This window comes from Megalobrama amblycephala, linkage group LG22, assembly GCF_018812025.1.
Source record: "Megalobrama amblycephala isolate DHTTF-2021 linkage group LG22, ASM1881202v1, whole genome shotgun sequence".
Lineage (NCBI taxonomy): Eukaryota > Metazoa > Chordata > Actinopteri > Cypriniformes > Xenocyprididae > Megalobrama > Megalobrama amblycephala.
In genome coordinates, this window is record NC_063065.1 from 20,259,876 (window position 1) to 20,280,421 (window position 20,546).

General features: G+C 38.3%; 1 protein-coding gene across 1 annotated transcript; it reads left to right on the forward strand.

Moving 5' to 3' along the window:
* The first annotated feature begins 10,364 nt into the window (after positions 1-10,364).
* LOC125257927 (B-cell receptor CD22-like) lies at positions 10,365-20,011 on the forward strand. The gene is made up of 8 exons (XM_048174647.1): positions 10,365-10,504; positions 13,643-13,783; positions 13,900-14,289; positions 16,457-16,774; positions 16,892-17,155; positions 17,238-17,331; positions 17,428-17,470; positions 17,973-20,011. Exons 2-8 carry the CDS (start codon positions 13,720-13,722, stop codon positions 18,201-18,203), a joined length of 1,404 nt encoding a protein of 467 aa, XP_048030604.1. The 5' UTR covers positions 10,365-10,504; positions 13,643-13,719; the 3' UTR covers positions 18,204-20,011.
* The last annotated feature ends 535 nt before the right edge of the window (positions 20,012-20,546 follow it).

Below are 20,546 nucleotides of genomic sequence, written 5' to 3' on the forward strand. Positions count from 1 at the left end.
ACACACAATGCTCGCTATGAATAGAAACATGAGGCAGTGATATTAGCTTCCCTGCAGCACTTTCACAAGGTTTTATTTTAATGCGCTTTCCACAACAATTAAAATGTTAAAATTGAATTACAAGTGGTTAAATTGATCAGCTACAAAACTAAAAGTTACTAATGCAGGTTTTATTTAAAAAATATTTATATGGAGAAGACAATTGGCAAAAGTATGAGGAATATTATTGTTATGGCGGATTGTTCTATCATTTCTTAATTGCTTGCTCAGTTGGTAAATATTTTTAAAGAGACTTTATTAAATCCTAAAGTTAAGTGTTATTTTTTTCATATTATTAGGAAACACTCTCAATCTTTTTTCCCACAAAATGATGCATTTCACTGACTAAAAAAGTTTAAGGTGGAAAAAACATGAAGCACTGTGGTGATATTCAAACTATATGGAACTAAATGATCAAACCTGCAGTATATTCACAATGAAATGTATTAGTTATATTCTACAAGCTTTCCATAACAATTGAAATTTTATTTGTTAAATTAGTGGCTAAAATAATAGACCATGTAGTAATTTGTATATCTGTAATATCAAAGATGATATGAACTGATTCTGTGTTGGAATTTTATTCACAAATGAGAAGAAGTCACGACATATAATATGACATATTTAATTAGCAAAAACACTTGTATTTAAACACACATTGACACACTTTACACGGGGTCTAGGGATCCCAGACAAATAAAAGTTTGGTCTGCTCATGTGATCCCAGTGATACCAGCCTTTGCTACTGACACATTCAATCTGAAATATATAATAAAATGACATTACAACAAACATGTATTATTAAAATTTTTAATACACTGTCATTGTTACAGTAGACAGGAGACAGACACAGATGTAACAGGGAACGGTTGCTTTTCCCACGACCGATCTAACGTATCCAGATATATATCTGTTGCTCATTCTCAGTGGGAAAGTGCCCAAGCAACGTTGCTCGGCAACATTGCTCAAAAAGTTGCCGTTTCATAAGAGTAAGACCCCATGTACGCGCACATCCGATAGATACACATCCGATTCCGAATTCTTTCTCACCTCGTTCAATTAAGACAACCGAATGTGAACCGAATGAAACTTGCAAATGATCCGTGAATCACATGCGTTCCGAACCGTTGGGCTTGATCCGAACGGATCACGGATCAACAACGATGCGTTTAACCACTAGTAGTAGTCGTAGGAAATGAGCAAACATCGAGTTTGTTTGTTTTAGTAGGCTACAACTGTTTTGATTTTATTTTAGTTCGTTTGAGAAGATAACTTGTATAAATGTATATGTGGTTGCATAATAAAAGTTTCAGTTTTGATTGTCATTCCCTATTGATTTCTCAGATAGCCTGCATAACTTACCAGACATTATTATTTTTAAAACACATTGAGAGTTAGATTTATGGGTAACACTTTAGAATAACTCACGCTATGAAGCATTAGTTAAGCATTAGTAAATAGTTAATTCATCATTTATAAAACATTAATAGACATTAGTAAGCCATTTATAAATACAGCTATAAATGCTTAGTTCTTGATTTATAAGCATATCTATAATGAGTTTAATAATTGTATTTTCATACTTTATTAATGATCAATTTATCATTTCTAAATTATGTATTACATTATTCACAAACCAGTAATTTAGGAGTTGTCAGTGGTTCATAAGATCATTTAGGAAGTGTAAGTTAATGATTAATAAAATATTTAAATGTACATTTATGCATCTTATTATTTAGACATATAGTATTAGTTACTCAGTGTGTTAATAAATGCTTTATTAACATATTCCTAGTGTCAAAACTACCTCGGTACTAACTTTAAAACATTAGAGAACAGCAGTGCAGAAGATCACTGAACCTTTAAATTTCATTTATAAAAGCTTTACAAAGCATAAATATTTAACTAGTTAAATAGTTAATAAAAATAGTTAACTGACTACTTCTAAATGTTTTATAACTACCTGAATTAATCATGAATTGCAGTAGGAATATGTGTTAATAAAACATTTACTAACACACTAAGTAACTATTACTATGTGTCTAAATAATATGTATAAATGAATGTTTAAATAGTTTATTAATCATTTACTTACACTTACTAAATGAACTACTGACAACTCCTAAATAACTGGTTTGTAAATAATGTAATACTTAATTTAGAAATGATAAATTGATTATTAATAAAGTATGAAAATACAATTATTAAACACATTATAGATATGCTTATAAATCAAGAATAAAGCAATTATAGCTGTATTTATAAACTACTTACTAATGTCTATTAATGCTTTATAAGTGATGAAATAACTATTAACTAATGCTTAACTAATGCTTCATAGTGTGCAGTTATTATAAAGTGTTACCGAAATATGTTCCATTTATGTTTTTGACATGCATGAATTAATGTAAACCTTCATCCTTTTCTGCAAAACACACAATGCTCGCTATGAATAGAAACATGAGGCAGTGATATTAGCTTCCCTGCAGCACTTTCACAAGGTTTTATTTTAATGCGCTTTCCACAACAATTAAAATGTTAAAATTGAATTACAAGTGGTTAAATTGATCAGCTACAAAACTAAAAGTTACTAATGCAGGTTTTATTTAAAAAATATTTATATGGAGAAGACAATTGGCAAAAGTATGAGGAATATTATTGTTATGGCGGATTGTTCTATCATTTCTTAATTGCTTGCTCAGTTGGTAAATATTTTTAAAGAGACTTTATTAAATCCTAAAGTTAAGTGTTATTTTTTTCATATTATTAGGAAACACTCTCAATCTTTTTTCCCACAAAATGATGCATTTCACTGACTAAAAAAGTTTAAGGTGGAAAAAACATGAAGCACTGTGGTGATATTCAAACTATATGGAACTAAATGATCAAACCTGCAGTATATTCACAATGAAATGTATTAGTTATATTCTACAAGCTTTCCATAACAATTGAAATTTTATTTGTTAAATTAGTGGCTAAAATAATAGACCATGTAGTAATTTGTATATCTGTAATATCAAAGATGATATGAACTGATTCTGTGTTGGAATTTTATTCACAAATGAGAAGAAGTCACGACATATAATATGACATATTTAATTAGCAAAAACACTTGTATTTAAACACACATTGACACACTTTACACGGGGTCTAGGGATCCCAGACAAATAAAAGTTTGGTCTGCTCATGTGATCCCAGTGATACCAGCCTTTGCTACTGACACATTCAATCTGAAATATATAATAAAATGACATTACAACAAACATGTATTATTAAAATTTTTAATACACTGTCATTGTTACAGTAGACAGGAGACAGACACAGATGTAACAGGGAACGGTTGCTTTATTTGACCACAGTAGAGCAGGGTGAAACACACAGGTAAGTGAACTGGTTGTAGATTGACTTGAGCAGGTAATACAAGGTATATTTACTGTCCTTTTCTTTGCAGGTAGATACACGCTGGAGCTTGGAGGTCGCTGGAGAACTTGGGAGCTGACGGGAACACACTCACACAGCAGACGAGGCACACAGAGGGAAGAGACACGCTGGAGACAGGTGAGTATGCGAAGAGGAGTCCTTGAGGTAAGCATAACATTGAGGGTATGCGAACGAGACCGGACGTGGAGTGCTGTGTGCATGTGTGCTTTATAGTGCTGTTGATGAGTTGAGTGATGAGGTGCAGGTGGCGGTGATCAGTACTCTGGAGAAGGTGCGCGCTGTGATTGGGTGATGTTGGAACCTGACGTGTCTGTGACAGTACCCCCCCCTCCACGGCCCGCTCCAGAGGGCCGAGGACCCCGACGCCGTGGTGGTCGTCCTCTTCCCCGCGGTGCCGGTTTCTCAGGGTGACTGTCGTGGAAGTTCTGGAGTAAGCTGGGGTCTAAGATGTCGTTCTTTGGGACCCAGGAGCGTTCCTCGGGGCCGTATCCTTCCTAATCCACCAGGTATTCAAGCTGACCACCACGACGCCGGGAGTCCAAGATTTCACGAACCTCGTACGCAGCTCCGTCCTCCAGGATGAGTGGAAGGGGGGGTTCGGCGGGAGCCACGTCAGGTCCTGTGGGAAGAACAGAAGGGTGGTGAGCTTTGAGGAGTGACACATGGAAAGTGGGGTGTATACGATACCCTGGTGGAAGACGGAGTTGATAGGTGACTGGGTTGACCTGCTTGACGATGGGGAATGGGCCAATGAACCTGGGACTCAGCTTTCTGCAGGGCAGACGCAGTCTGATGTCGCGGGTGGATAGCCAAACCATCTGAACAGGCTGGAAGACTGGGGTGTCAGAACGTCGGAGGTCGGCTACCATCCTGCGTCTGCGCAGGGCTCGTTGCAGTTGATGGTGTGCTGAGTCCCAGACCCTCTCGCTCTCTCGGAACCAGTAATCCACTGCTGGAACGTTGGAGGGTTCCCCATCCCAGGGGAACAGTGGGGGTTGGTAACCGAGTACGCACTGGAACGGTGTAAGCCCTGTAGTTGACTGTCGGAGAGAGTTTTGGGCGTACTTGGCCCAACCCAGGAACTAGTTCCAAGAGTCCTGGTGGTCATGACAGAAGGTACGGAGGAAGCGGCCAATCTCCTGTACCTTCCTCTCCGTCTGCCCGTTCGACTGGGGGTGGTATCCGGAAGTCAGGCTGACGGCCACACCTAGGAGGGAGTAGAAGGACTTCCATACTCTGGATATGAACTGAGGCCCTCGGTCGGAGACTATATCCTCTGGTATTCCGAAGTATCTGAAGACTTGGTTGAAGAGTAGTTCGGTGGTCTCCATAGCAGTGGGTAATCCAGGAAGTGGAATTAAACGGCATGACTTTGAGAAGCGGTCAACAACAACTAGGATGGTGGTATTTCCTTCTGAGACAGGGAGATCAGTAATGAAGTCCACTCCTAGTTGTGACCATGGGCGATCTGGAACGGGCTGCGGAGTTTCCCAGCTGGCAGATGACGAGGAGACTTGGAGATGGCGCACTCCCTACAGCCCTGCACGTACCGTCTGACATCTGCAGCCATCCCTGGCCACCAGAAGCGTTCTTTTAGCAACAAGAGGGTCTCATTGACCCCCGGGTGACCAGTGCCAAGTGACGTGTGAGCCGAGTGAATGGTGGGAGTGCGTCGTGTCCGTGGAAGGTAGAGCAAGCCAGGTGGACAGCCCGGCGGAGGGATCGTGGAGGCATTGGAGGAGGGAATGGTCTCTTCTGACCAGGTGATAGGGCTCACGATGAGAGAGCTAGGGATGATGGGTTCTGGTTCCTCAGTCTTTTCCTCCGGAGCATGTAGGCGAGAAAGAGCGTCTGCTTTCACATTTTTAGTACCAGGACGAAAGGAGATAGTGTAGTTAAAGCGGGAGAAGAACATGGCCCAGCGAGCTTGTCTAGGGTTCAATCTCTTTGCTGAACGAAGGTATTCAAGGTTTTTATGGTCCGTCAGTACCAGGAACGCATGTTTGGCTCCCTCCAGCCAATGCCTCCACTCTTCCAAGGCAAGCTTGACCGCAAGAAGTTCCCTGTCACCGATGGAGTAGTTGACTTCCGCCGGGCTGAGCTTGCGGGAGAAGAAGGCGCATGGATGGAGTCTACTTGGCGTCCCCTGCTGCTGTAACAACACCGCTCCCACTCCAGTAGTAGATGCGTCCACTTCAACGATGAATTGTTTCTCTGGGTCTGGATGTACGAGTAAGGGAGCGGTGGTGAAGGCTTCCTTGAGCTGGTTAAAGGCGTTGGTGGCTGCCGGGGTCCAGGACAGAGACTTGGGCTTATTGCGGAGCAGGTTGGTAAGTGGATGGGTGATGGAACTGTAACCTTTGATGAATCGTCTGTAGAAGTTGGAGAAACCGAGGAAACGCTGGAGTTCTTTTATGGTGGTGGGTTCTGGCCAGTTGGTAATGGATTCCACCTTCCTCTCGTCCATCCGGATGCCACTGTGGTCGATGTTATAACCCAGGAACGAGACGGAAGGTTGGTGGAATGTACATTTCTCTGCCTTGAGGAACAGGTGGTACTGGCGAAGACGGGTGAGGACCTCCGCAACGTGTTGGCGATGTTCGGCCTGGCTCCGGGAGTATATGAGTATGTCATCGATGTAGACTAGGACAAAGCGGTGGAGAAACTCCCGGAGCACCTCATGAATGAAGTCCTGGAATACGGAGGGGGCGTTGACCAGTCCATACGGCATGACCAAGTATTCGTAGTGGCCAGTAGGAGTGATGAAGGCGGTCTTCCACTCGTCCCCCTCACGTATCCGGATGAGGTTGTAAGCGCTGCGGAGGTCCAGCTTCGTGAACACAGTGGCACCACGGAGATGTTCCAGGGCCGCTGGGACGAGAGGAAGGGGATACCGGAATTTAACAGTTATCTTATTGAGTGCGCGGTAATCAATACATGGCCGCAAGCCTCCGTCCTTTTTGGCCACGAAGAAGAAACTGGAAGCAGCAGGGGAAGTAGACGGCCTGATGTAACCTTGGGCGAGGGCTTCCTTGATGTAATCCTCCATGGCCTTCTCCTCCGGGATGGAAAGAGGGTAGATCTTTCCCTTTGGCACTGGTTCACCCGGAAGCAGGTCGATGGCACAATCCCATGGCCGGTGTGGAGGCAGCTTGGAAGCCCGTTGCGGGCAAAATACATCGCTGAAGGGGGCGTAACACTTGGGGATTTCGACGGAGCGTTGTTCAACTGGACTTTCGATGGACGTGGCGCAGAGAGAGAGGTCAGGTGATGGAGATGGTGGAACAGGCAGTTCCGTCAAACAGCGAGTGAAGCAAGTGTCGCCCCACTTCAGGATTTCGCCCGTCTTCCAGGAGATGGTAGGGTTATGCTGCTCCAACCAGGGGCGCCCCAGAACCACGTCAGCGGTGGAGTCCTCCAGAACCAGCAGATGAGCTTCCTCTTGATGAAGTAAGCCGACTTGAAGGGTCACAGGTCCAGCCACTGTGCGGACGCGCTTACGGCTCAGGGGTCGGCCGGTTATGGAGCAGATCTTGTAGATGGTCGGAGACGGAGTGGTCTTGATACGTAGCTGGCGACAGATGGCACCTGAGACGAAGTTGCCGGCGGACCCCGAGTCGATGAGCGCGACCACTGTAAGGGAGACATTGGCGGCAGTAAGATTGACGACAGTAGTGAGTGGTTTCATTTTACGAGTAGCAGGAATAATGGCACTCACCAGGGGTCGCGGCGGTCGTGTGGGGCATGCGGCAATCACATGCCCCGGTTCACCACAATAGAGACAGAGACGAAGGGTTAGCCAGCGACGGCGTTCTTCAGAGGACAGACGAGAGTTTTCTACTTCCATGGGTTCTTGGGCTGGTTCTGGAGTGCTGACGGGTTCGGATCGGCAGAGTAGCACGTTGGAGAGGGACTGGTCCTGGTGCTCTTGGAGGCACGCCTGCATGCGAGTGGCGCAGCGGATGGAGAGCTGGATGAACTTTTCTAGGCCGATGGAGTCCTCGCATGCAGCGAGTTGCAGCCGCACCCGAGGTTCCAATCCTTGACGATAGTTTGTTATCAGGGCTTGTTCATTCCATCCACTGAGTGCTGCAAGCGCTCTGAATTGCAAAGCATAATCGTAAATGGACATTGATCCTTGTCTTAAATTATAAAGTTTTCTCACCAGCTGAAGAGTCCGTGATCGGTTTCCCGAACACTTCCCGGAAGTGGGAAATAAACGCTGAGTAGGATTGGGTTACAGCGCCCCGCTGGGACCAGATGGAATCGGCCCACTTCAATGCTTTGCCGCTGAGCTGAGAGATGATGAACGCTATCTTTGAAGTGTCATTCGGGTACAGGTGCGGCTGCATCTCCAGGACCAGTGTGCATTGCAGCAGAAACCCGCTGCAATCCTCCGCCGATCCTGAGTAGGGCGCCGGTTTGGCCATGGGACTGGCGTATGGCGGCAATGAAGGAGGACTGTTGACATCCGCTGTGGTGTTCGCTGGTGCTCGTGCAGGTGAAGGGACAGTGACTGGAGATGATGGCGGTGGATGGATGGTTAAGGTGCGCCGAAGCGCATCCACCAAATCCTGAAAGGGGTCGGGCTGGCTCATACTGGGTCTGCGGTGTTGGTCCAGTCTTCTGTTACAGTAGACAGGAGACAGACACAGATGTAACAGGGAACGGTTGCTTTATTTGACCACAGTAGAGCAGGGTGAAACACACAGGTAAGTGAACTGGTTGTAGATTGACTTGAGCAGGTAATACGAGGTATATTTACTGTCCTTTTCTTTGCAGGTAGATACACGCTGGAGCTTGGAGGTCGCTGGAGAACTTGGGAGCTGACGGGAACACACTCACACAGCAGACGAGGCACACAGAGGGAAGAGACACGCTGGAGACAGGTGAGTATGCGAAGAGGAGTCCTTGAGGTAAGCATAACATTGAGGGTATGCGAACGAGACCGGACGCGGAGTGCTGTGTGCGTGTGTGCTTTATAGTGCTGTTGATGAGTTGAGTGATGAGGTGCAGGTGGCGGTGATCAGTACTCTGGAGAAGGTGCGCGCTGTGATTGGGTGATGTTGGAACCTGACGTGTCTGTGACAGTCATGTTCAAAACAAAGTGAAAAATAAAAGTGTCTGCTTTGTCTGGTGTACAGGGATATTTATTGGCAAAAGTCATATTTGGGAATGAAAGAATATTGGCTATAGATATTATATTAGTTATCACATGCATAATTCACCGTGGCCTATTTGGATAATAATTAAACTATATTTAAAGTACATTAACATGTTTTCTTGTGTGCAATTTTTGAAGTCTACCCAGATTAGAAGTGCTTCTGCAAACTAGGAAAGTTCACTACTGCCTTCACCACAGGAGTTTACAATTAATATTATTATGCTACCATACATTTTGGCAAACTTTCAAAACTATATGCTTAAAAGACTCAAGGTAATACAGAAACAACAAATACAGTCTACTTAAAATGCTATTGGCTCGTTTAGCGAATCCCAACGACACCTCTGGCAAATCATTGGCTGTGTTAAATATCAAACATAGCTAACACATGACACGACATAACACAATAGCTTATATATAAAATCTTGTGCATCAGTAACAGTTAAGCTTGACTTTGTTCAACGCTGAAACATAGGCTCATTACCTTTAATGTAAGCCGAAGAGCGCACTAACATTTTCAGTGGCGCTTTAACACAAAACAGGAAACTCGTGAATATTCATGTAAGCTCCGCCCACTGTCACCAAAAATCTCAGACACCGAATATTTCATAACACCGGTGATTCTAACGGCCGCTGAAGTGACGCAATGACTTTACCAGTCGGCGATTGGCTATTATTTAGAAAGCGGGACTTATTCCGCCATATTGCGCGTTACACTTTCTCCCATTCAGAACAATACGAGTGACATGTCTTGTGTTATTCTATAGTCTTTGTTATATGCTGTCTTATGTGAAAAAAAATTCTTTCAGCTTTATATTTTCTAATGAATCTTTTATTAAAAACAATGAATGACTGAATTTCTTTGTTTTCTTTGTTTTGTTTTTAAATAATGATACCTATTTTTCTGTTACTTTGTTGCAGCATGCAGCATTTTAACTTTTAAAAAATGTCTCTACAATATTCCAAAATAAATTAATAATAAAAGGGCAGTACTGCATTGCGGTTGATGTATACATTTGTGTAACTGAACAAGGTTTGAGGACTAGGAAACATTTGCGCAGCACACTTGAGAGTCACTAGCCTACCTTATCACAGTTGTCTTTTGTGAAATGAATTAAAGTGTTCATAAGGGAAAAAGAGTAGCCACAAGGTCAAGTTTGGAATAAATGATGACAGGAATTTAATTTTTGGGGTGAACTATTCCTTTACAGTCACATGTTCGGTTGTTGCATTTCATTATTTATGAAATTATTCTATTTCCTAGTAGAGATGTCACTATAGGCCTATAAAGAGGGCTGTAAACTGTTAACATGTATTAGTTAACTATGATTAATTGACTGATTTAACTCATAATCAAAGAAGAAATACATAAAGGCCTACTTCTACAATCGGTTAATGTTAGCTAGGCTACTTCTGTGGCTTGAGACTGCTAGCTAAAAGTAGACGGACAGGAAAAACCTCTGACTGGAGATATCATAGAGATATAAGCTATGTGAATTTGTGTTAAGTTAAAACAGAGAGAGTAAGTTTTCACTACTTTAGACTTTAGTCATAATAAAAAAAAATAATTATTCAGTTCATTTTTATGTGAGGCTGCCTGACCTGATGTTGCAAACTAGTCAACAGTATTGTTAGCATGTAGCCCATTGTTGCTCTAAAAGTACATGAAAAGTACATGTTTTGGGCGCTTTTACAAAGGCTTATCCCCCCATGCATATATCCTACGAAAACTTCCTCTGTGATGACATTACATTTGGGTGTTTTGCAATGTCACATCATGAAGCATATTAAAAGGCTGTTGCGACAAAGAGGGCAGTTTTAGGCACTTCTGCTTCTTATACGTTAAACTACTTTTCTGAGGTAAGAATTTCAAGCTTTTTCTTTTCTTTCTCACACAATACATTTTTATGTCTAAAGGCTATAACTTGAACATCAACATGTTCATTATTTCACACTTCACACATTATCTGTAAAAACAGATGTAGTGAGAGCTGTGAGTTGCTTATATGGGTGAGAGTTTCCAGTAGCTGCTCAGCTGACTGTGAGTTCCTGTAAATTTCACTGAATCAAGTAACTCAGTTCTAGTAATTAATCTCACACTTTGACAACGAGGAAATAATTTGGTATAATCTGTAGTTATGTATATTTATATAAATATAAATGTATTATGTGAATGAAAATCATATAAATATGTAGCTCAAATGTACCTTTTTTGCTGATGTAACCAAATGCAGTCAGGCTGATGGAGTCAGATCAAATATTTCTGAATTTAATAAAAACTGGTCATTTTAATGTTACAACATAACTTAGTCAACATGATTATTTACAGTGGATGAATAAAATAAGTAAACAATCAATACAACAGAAGATCATGTATCTTTGTGAGTGTAACAGTGAAAATGTGACAACTCATCTTTGTTCTATTTCATCAATCTAACAAATATAGTAGTGCAGTGAGATAAAGTTGTTAACCCCTTAAACTCTTTGGGTTATTCTGGAATTTTGACTGGAATTGGACATACCCATACAGTGCAGTAAATGCAAAATATTGGTGTCATTTTTAAAGGAAGCCCTTTAAAAAACAAAATAAAGTTGAATGTAATAAAAACTATTATATGTGTTCACAATATTAAAATAAACAAAAATAGACGCTTTTGTGTTTTTGTTCTTTGAATCCTGTCTTTGAAAGTATGTAACTCTGGCCTTGTGTGCCACAGCTACCTATTGTTAGTTCCATTTGATTCCACTAGATATCAGAAAACACAGAAATAAAAATAATTATTTGCCTATCATTTTGCTTTGCAAGTTATAGCTATGAAACCAAAATGAGGCAAAGGGGTATTTCAGTGTCTTTTTGGAGTCTCCAAAGTCCCAGCTGCAAAAACAAGCTATCATAAAGAATTTTGCACCGAAAATCACACTTTTGCTATTTGCTAAAAGCACTTACAAGTATTCCCAAACATGTTTCATTATCTTTTTCCTCAAAGAAAAATTATTCTATTTTTTATAATAGAATAATATGATTATAATGCACAATATTCCAAATACAACTTCAGAAGCAATAAATCATCAGAATTATAAGCACAAGCAAATGCATTTCATATGCATGTACCCAGTTACAGTAATATAGGAAATAGTAATACAAAAATATAATTAGACATACATTATTCATGTCGCTATACAAATATGCCAACAAAACTTCAGAGCACACGGTTAATGCACAATATACTTCATAGATAATAGAACTTCAGAAACAACAAATTATCCGGGTTATAAGCACAAACGAATGAATTTCATATGCATGCACTTTAGAATACTGATCCAAATAATTAGTAGTTCCTTTAGAAGGATGTAGTAACACTTGAGTAAATACTAGTGGGTTACCATGACCTTTACTTTAGAATTAATTATTCAGTATGCATTATTCATGTTAATTATGAATCTGTATATAATAGTTCTTATAGTAGTTCTCTGGGAGCTATGAAAAAATAGTAGTTACTGATTAGCTAATTGTGAACTACCACCTTCAACAGCACTATTATTTACTTTCTTTAATCAGTGTTTTCTTTAATCAGTGTTTTTCTTTAATCAGAGTTTCTTGTAAGTTAATACACAGCAAAATCCCCAGAGTTAAATCAACTCTCCTGAGAGTACATATGGTCCCTCTCTATATAGTGTTAAAGTAACACTAAAGCAGTTAAAGTCCATGAGATAATTAAGTGATTAAGTGACGATTGAGCATTAGTGATGAACACCTGCTGTTAACAAGCAGAATAACTGAAGAGAAACACAAGAACTACAACTGACTTCCAGCCTAAGATTAACTCAACTGAAGATAAAAGACATTAAATCTTGCAAGATCTAATTAAACAACTCTATTATCTGATTAACTTTAACTCTGCTTCAGTGTTATTTTAACTGTAGAGAGGGACCATATGTTCTCTGAGCAGAGTTTACTTAACTCTGGGGATTTTGCGGTGTAGTTACTAGAGTGTTAATAATGCATTCACTATTAACTAATCAGTAACTACTGTTTTTTCATTTCTCCCAGAGAACTACTAAGAACTACTATACATGTTCGTAATTAATGTGAATAATGTATAATGTATAATTAATTCTAGAGTAAAGTCCTTAGTAACCCACTAGTAATGACTGAAGTATTACTAAATACTTAAGAAGGAATTACTAATTATTTGGATTAGTATTCTAAAGTGAAAAACATGTTTAGTATCTACTGAAGTCTTTGTAAACTTTTGATGTTTTTGTATGTTTTTGTACAATAATTCCTTATGATATATTTGGTAACACTTAAGTAATTACTAGTGGGTTACCATGATCTTCACTTTAGAATACTGATCCAAATAATTAGTAGTTCCTTTAGAAGGATGTAGTGACACTTAAGTAATTACTAGTGGGTTACTATGATCTTCACTTTAGAATACTGATCCAAATAAGAAGTGGTTACTTTAGAGTTATAAAGTAACTCTTGAGTTATTACTATCCAATACTTTACAAAAACCTCAAAAGTTTACAATGACTCCAGTAGTTACTAGAGAGTTATCATGTTTTTTAATTTAGAATACTGATCCACATAATTAGTAATTCCTTCTTAAGTATTTGGTAATACTTCAGTCATTACTAGTAGGTTACCAAGGCCTTTACTCTAGAATTAATTATACATTATTCATTATTCACATTAATTATGAACCTGTATATAGTAGTTCTTAGTAGTTCTCTGGGAGGTTTGAAAAAAACAGTAGTTACTGATTAGCTAATAGTGAACTAACACCTTCAACTGACCTCTATTACTTACCAATTCATTCATCAGAGTTACTTGTTAGTTAATAGTAGTTACTAGAGTGTTAATAATGCATTACTCATTTGTTCCTGTGTAGTTATTCATTAATGAAGGATCAGTATTCTAAAGTGTTATCAACAAATATAGTAGTGCAGTAAGGTAAAGTTGTTAAATGCATGATGTGTTTTTGTGTTGTGTAGTGATGAAGTGTATTGTGATGGTGTTGTGGACTCATTTGTTACTATTGTAAAGTCCAAAGTCATCCTCGTTACAAACCATGATGGCAGGAATCCAGATAATTTCCTTCATTTTCATCAGCTCGGTGTTACATACTCATTCAGGTTGGTTAAACTTTTGTCGTCATTATGAGTAAGGGCAAGTGTGGTTATAATGTGCATTAAAACCAATGCTTATTCCTTCATATCTCTAGCATGATTGATGTTTTTTTATGTTTCAGCTGATGATACCTACTTTGCCACAATGCCTCAGACAGTAACTGCTCTGACAGGCTCTTGTGTGCAGATTCCTTGCACATTCAACATCTCCGATTTTGAAGACAAACGTAACAAGACAAAATCTATTGATGGGATCTGGTTGAAAAATAAATCACAGTTTGCTGATGGTTTCATAGCTTTTAATAGCAGTAAAAACATCATTAGAGGATTCAGTAACATACAGATGACTGGAGATCTCAGTGAGAGGAACTGCACAACTGTCTTCTATAACATCATGAAGAATCATTCAGATCTCTACTACTTCAGACTGGAAATGGAGCCAGATGTGTTCAGAGCAACATTTAACCCCAATCAACCTGATTCAAGAAAGACTGTGAGCATCACTGTCATAGGTAAATGTCATCTTTACAGAACAGACCATCTACATACCAAAGTACAAGTGGAATTCATCAACCTTTGAGAAGAATCACTATTTTTGACATGAAAATAATAATTGGTTGCTGGTTTATAATGATACTAGTCATTTTTTTTACTATACATTATGTAACTATGACATTATCAAACTATATCTTCAGTGTCTCAGTCTTATTGATGTAGTAACCTAACCCACACATAGAAATAATGTAGATAGAAGATACTCGCTGCGTCCGAAATCGCATACTGTGTGAGTATGTACTACACTTGAATTTACTTTGTGACCGTTAAAAATAGTATGATATACTGTATAGTATTAATATGGGTAGTAAGAATGAAATTCAGACTGCCTTGTTGTTACTATCACGTGATCTACTAGCGTCATTTGCGTCACTTCACTTCCATTCATAAATAATCTCTGTGGCCTCAAGGGGTAGTAAAGTGACCACCAAATGCGCACTTCAGAATCTCTGCAGAAATAGTATAGGTCATCCGGGGACTTTACTATTTTTTTTAATACTATGTATTCAAACATACTACTCTTTTGGCATACGTTTATTAATTTTTTTATTTTATTTTATTTATTTATTTAATTTTTTTGCATTATATATAGTAGGGAAGTATTTGATTTCGGATGCATCGACTGTTCCAAATATTGGCTGCAGAACACATTTTGGTAACACTTTACAATAAGGTTTCATTAGTTAAGATTAGTTAACTAATTTAGTTATCATGAACTAAGAATGAACAATACTTTTACAGCATTAATTAATCTTTGTTAATGTTATTTCAACATTTACTAAATCGCTGCCCGATGAAACTCACGAATGTCCAAAACGGTTACTTTTCAGGAAGTGAAAAAAACACCGTATTTCAAAAGCAGTTGAATGTAGCGTTGTCATACTTGGTACGGCATCTTACATGTAACCATATTCTTGCCAGTGTAATGATATAATCCACATTTGACCAAAATTGAGTTTAAATGGACATACGTGCATATTTTACAGTAACGGTGGTCGATACGCGTTCTTCCGATCATTAATTAGAATGGCCAAGTCGCGTTTCATATTGACAGATGAATACACTCAGTTTATTAAATAGCCTACGTCTTAGTTTATTAAATACGCTTAGTTTATTTAATATTAATTATAAATTTATTAAATGTCTCTTGCAAACTATGAAGGGACAATGAATCAATACACTGACATGGTAATGCTAGACAGATACTTTGTTTGCACAGTCCTACCGTAATTTTGTCACTCCTAGACGTAGGCCTACGTCTGGCGTCAGGGGGGAAACGTTTACCTCGATAAAGGAAAGTCATTGTCTCACCAGGCTATGTTTATTTGGCAATGTAACCTCACAGTGTTATTCGGCTATCCAGTGCTGAGCTTCGATGAAACTTCACGAGACCGGCGAGATGCTTCCACAGGGCGGGAGATACGCGGCGTGATTGACAGCTTTGACACCAAATGGATATACGTGAAAATCAGATGACATGATTTCACAACTTTTCATTGGCCATTTAGATATGTGAAGCATACTGTAAACGGAAATGAACCTGGACATTCAATCCGTCGAAAAATCTCAAAATCGGCAAAATGGACATACGTGGTTTTCATCGGACAGCGACGTAATACATTATTAAAAATAAAAGTTGCAATTGTCAACATTAGTTAATGCACTGTGAACTAACATGAACTAATGATAAACAAATGTATTTTTATTAACTAACATTAACAAAATTAATGAATACTGTAACAAATGTATTGCTCATTGTTAGTACATGTTAGTTAATACAATACATAAATGATAACAAATGAGATCTTTTTGTAAAGTGTTACCCAAATTTTTGTATATATAATTCATAAATACATTCTTATGAAAATTGATTTATTAAATGCAAATGCAAATTTATCTGTATCATGTAAGAATGGCTTTACTAACAGAAAAATACAATTCTACTTATATTTCATGAATAGGGCCAAGTGACCTTTATATCACCATTAGCAACAACCCAAAATGTGTGAAATCCACTAAACACAAATGTACTAAACCACACCACAAGTGTGACAACCTCATTCTCTAACATGACTATGCATTGCATGTATTCCTTAATGATGACTGCAATCATTTACCCTGTAGATTCACCACAGCCTCCTGAACTTAAACCCAATGATAAACACTCTGTGATGGAGAACACAATAGTCAATCTGAGCTGCTCTGCTGAAGCCCCCTGCCCCAAACAACCTCCTACAATATCCTGGTCCAACATCCCTGAATCTGCCCACATTACAACACAGTTACAGGAGAAACATGATAAAACCCAGTCAGTGTTTTCACACATGACCTTCAAAGCTTCATACATGGATCACAGAAGGAACATCTCCTGCACTGCTACATATCCAAGAAATACACTTGAAGACTCAACTGTGGAGACCAGCGTGATGCTACGAGTCCTGTGTAAGAGATTTGGAGTAGTTTTTGTCTCTCATAAATGAATGAATATCAATGTTAATATTTAATATTGAGATGGGTATTATTAACTTTAAGTTTACTCTGCTTGTGTTTCCATCAAAGTTCCTCCTAAAGAAACTCACATCATCATTACTCCATCTGCTTCAGTCTCTGTTGGCACTAATGTGACTTTGACCTGCAAAAGCAAAGCCAGTCCATCAAATGACATGACCTACACCTGGTACAAACATGGACAGGAGATGCCAATAGCTCAGGGAAAGAAGATTAGTTTCATCGTAACTCATAATAATACAGGCTCATACTTCTGCATTGCACAAAATAAACATGGAAAACAGTCATCAGCAGAGATCCAGCTCACAGTTGAAGGTAAATAAAGTATTGGCTTCTGATGTATGGATTTATGAATACTGTATAAAACACACTCCTGAGTAACTCTGTTGTATTTTAGGAGAGAGAGGATTCTTTTATCGTGTGATATTTGGTTGTACAGGAGCACTTTTGGCCTTTGTTCTGTTGTCTGCAATATTCTTTTACTGTATGAGGTAAATTTAAAATGATAGAAATAATTAATATATAAATTATTGTATATAAATTAATTAAAATAATAACTTAATTATTTTATTTATTTTTGACAACAGAACAAATAAATCAAGTCAGGACCATGTCATAGAAAGAGATCAGGTGGGTTTTTTTTTTTTTTTCCTACTAAAAACATGACACAGTTCAGTAAACAAGACATTAACACCAAGTAACTTGCATTTTAAACAACATATCAGTTTTGTCCACAACAAAAATGTTCTAAATTAATCATCACAGAATTAACCGTTGCATGATTTTTTAATAAATCAGTTAAGTGAATGATTCAATGACATATGAGTAAGTAATTACTTGAGGGCCACTAAAAAAGTCTATAAAGCATGTGTGAAGTATGAATATAATTCAGATGCACTATATTTACCATGTTGTCATTGTCACTGACCAACCAGTTTTGTCGCTTCACTGCCATTCACAAATCCTCTTCCATGACCTCATGGGATAGCAAAGTGTCCATCGTATGCACACTTCAGAAACTCTGCTAATCTAAAGACTCATTCATTATAGGATCTCCTCAAACAACACTTAATTTACAGCAGAATGAAAGTGATTTCAAAAATAATTTTAAAAATTCCCTTTTTTTCATCAGGCTACAGATAAAAACAGTGACATGGCTATCTATGCCAACAGTTCCAGTGTAAGCAACAAGAAAAGTGAGAAGAAAGAAAATGATGGTCTCCACTATGGAGAGATCGACTTCTCCAGACTCCAGATGGGCAACATGACAAGGGAAGACTCAAACAATGGTCCACAGACAGTGTATGCTGAGATTCAAATGACAGGGAGAAACAACAAGAAAACTGTTGAGCAAATGGATTAAAAAATCTAATCTCTTGTCTAAATAGTGAAAAAAAAGATACATAAATAATAATGAAACTTCATTGTACTTAATAGAAAAAAGCTGAACTCAAAATTTGATTGTTGTAAGCTGAACTTAAAATGATTGAGTTGCAGCAGATTTCTAATTTACAGCATGATTTGCGTTAGACTATAAGGAAAATAAATGTTGAAAATAAGTGTTATTTTGTTTGTTTTAGCACACGATTAACATAGGGAGACTTAAGTTAGTGTTTAATGTTGTGTTATGCTGGGATTATAGGGGTTCTGTTATGTTAGTTTTGTAGGGTTACCATTGTGGTGAAGAGTAGAGCCTGTGGTTAGGTTAAGGGTGGGCTGCAAATCATTTAAGAACATATATACTGTATGTTGTTTGAATATATACATGCAAGTATATAATGACAGTCTCGTTGATAGTTTTAATAGCATGTGCTATTTGCTATCTAACATTTTACCAAGATCTGAATGTGATGTTTACGTAAATGAACTGTATGTAATTAACATCATGATGAGTGAGGCGAGGCTGAGAACTATGGGAGCGAAGGGTGGCCGGTGAAACAAAAACTTTAAGCTCTTGTAACTTCAAAAACAAATTTCTTTGTTTACTTAAATGTTTTTGAGTATTCTGAACTTATTGAGTTTTACAGTGTATCATCATTGCTTTGTACCAATGTTAGTTTTTGCTTAGTCTTATGTAACTTTATTACTTTGAGTTTTAATGAACTTAAACCATTTAAGGCAATCAGTTTCTTCAAACCATTTAAGTAGCTATAGTTGTTAAGACTTAGTTTACTCTAATGATTGAGTAAACCAATGCTAAAATATTAGTGAATTTAACAATGTATATGAATTTACAGTACTCGTACTTAATGGTTTTAAAACTTAAATGGTTTGAGTTACCGATACTTATCGGGTTTTAAGTGCAGCATTTAAAAATGTATATAATATTAAATGCTCTTATAGGGCACCTATGATAATATGTATGCTGGTCACCGTGATTTTGCCAAGTGAGACATGTTCCTGGATCAACATATTTTGTTTACCCTGAAAATGTAGTCATATTCCTATCCCCATGGTCAGATCTATCCATCTGCCACCCCATATTTATTCCCATATAAAATATAAATAAATGTACGCAGTGTTCTCTGTACCACATTTTAGCAACTGTGCTCTAATGTGATGACATAAAAAAGATGTACTGTGGCAAGAAAACACGTTTGCTGCACGGCTGCTTCATTAACATGTGACTTTTATGAACCGGTTCTGGTCAGTCAAAAACAATTTACAAACAAATCTAGTTGCAGAGTTAGGTTGACATCTTTGAAAAACAAACATTATTTGGTTTGACAAGGACTTTTCTTGATTTAAAATAGTTTGAACTTTGAAGTTCATGATGGATCAACAAAGAAAGTTTGGTGTTCTGGGTTGTTGCTCAACTTTTGCTAAATGGTTGCTGACCTTCCATAATGCCCACATACTGAAATTCACACCACTGTTAAAGAAGTCTCAGAAGTCTTAAGTCTCAGTGCTTTGATATTTTGACTGCTCTTTCTAGCAATTAAAAAAAAAAAGGTTTTGTTGCTCTTAAACTTGATTCACTAAAACTTGTGATTTATATATCATCCAAATAACCTACAAAATATTAATAAACTCTTCCATAACAAGCTCAGAGACATTTAGAATGTGTTGATGTGTTATAAGACAGTGCCTTGGTGCCATGGCTATTGATTTTGTTATTAGGGGTCCAATCACCAAATTTTAAAATAAAATATTCTATAAAATTTCTCATAAGACACTTATTTACTATTTTTGGTTTGAAACAACACTTAAGCCGGGGACACACCTAAAGATTAGGCTGAAACATTCTAAGACTGAACTGAACACACATACCGATTGTTCCTTCGACTGGAGCCAATTTATATACTTACACATGGAATTTGAACACCGACTGTAATCGCAGACTGAACGCAACTGGCTCTGACCGGACGCGTTTGAGCGCGATCAGTCATAAGTATCAATTTACATTCATAATCGGCCTTACAGTCATTAAGTGTGTGCGCGGCTTTAAGCTGGTGAATTGCTATTCTATAAAAATGATTTAAATCTGGAGATTTGATTTGATTTGGAATGTCCAGTTTAGAATGTTGGAAAAAGATAGATGCCACTGGCACGCTTCAGCAACTGAATAGTAAATAGACCAAAGTCAGCTGAGAAAATCAACAGCAGTTGATGATAGACAAATGACAAGGGCTATGAAAAAAATCTCTAAAACACCAGCAACCTCCAGAAAGCTGGGGTGATGCTCTCACAGTCTGCTGTTCGCAGG

Excerpts from the sequence above, each read along its gene's own strand:
- LOC125257927 (XM_048174647.1), top strand. The coding sequence starts at position 13,720 with ATGATGGCAGGAATCCAGATAATTTCCTTCATTTTCATCAGCTCGGTG. Across the intron at positions 14,290-16,456 it reads TGTGAGCATCACTGTCATAG|ATTCACCACAGCCTCCTGAA; the intron begins GTAAATGTCATC and ends TTTACCCTGTAG. Across the intron at positions 17,332-17,427 it reads ATATTCTTTTACTGTATGAG|AACAAATAAATCAAGTCAGG; the intron begins GTAAATTTAAAA and ends TTTTGACAACAG.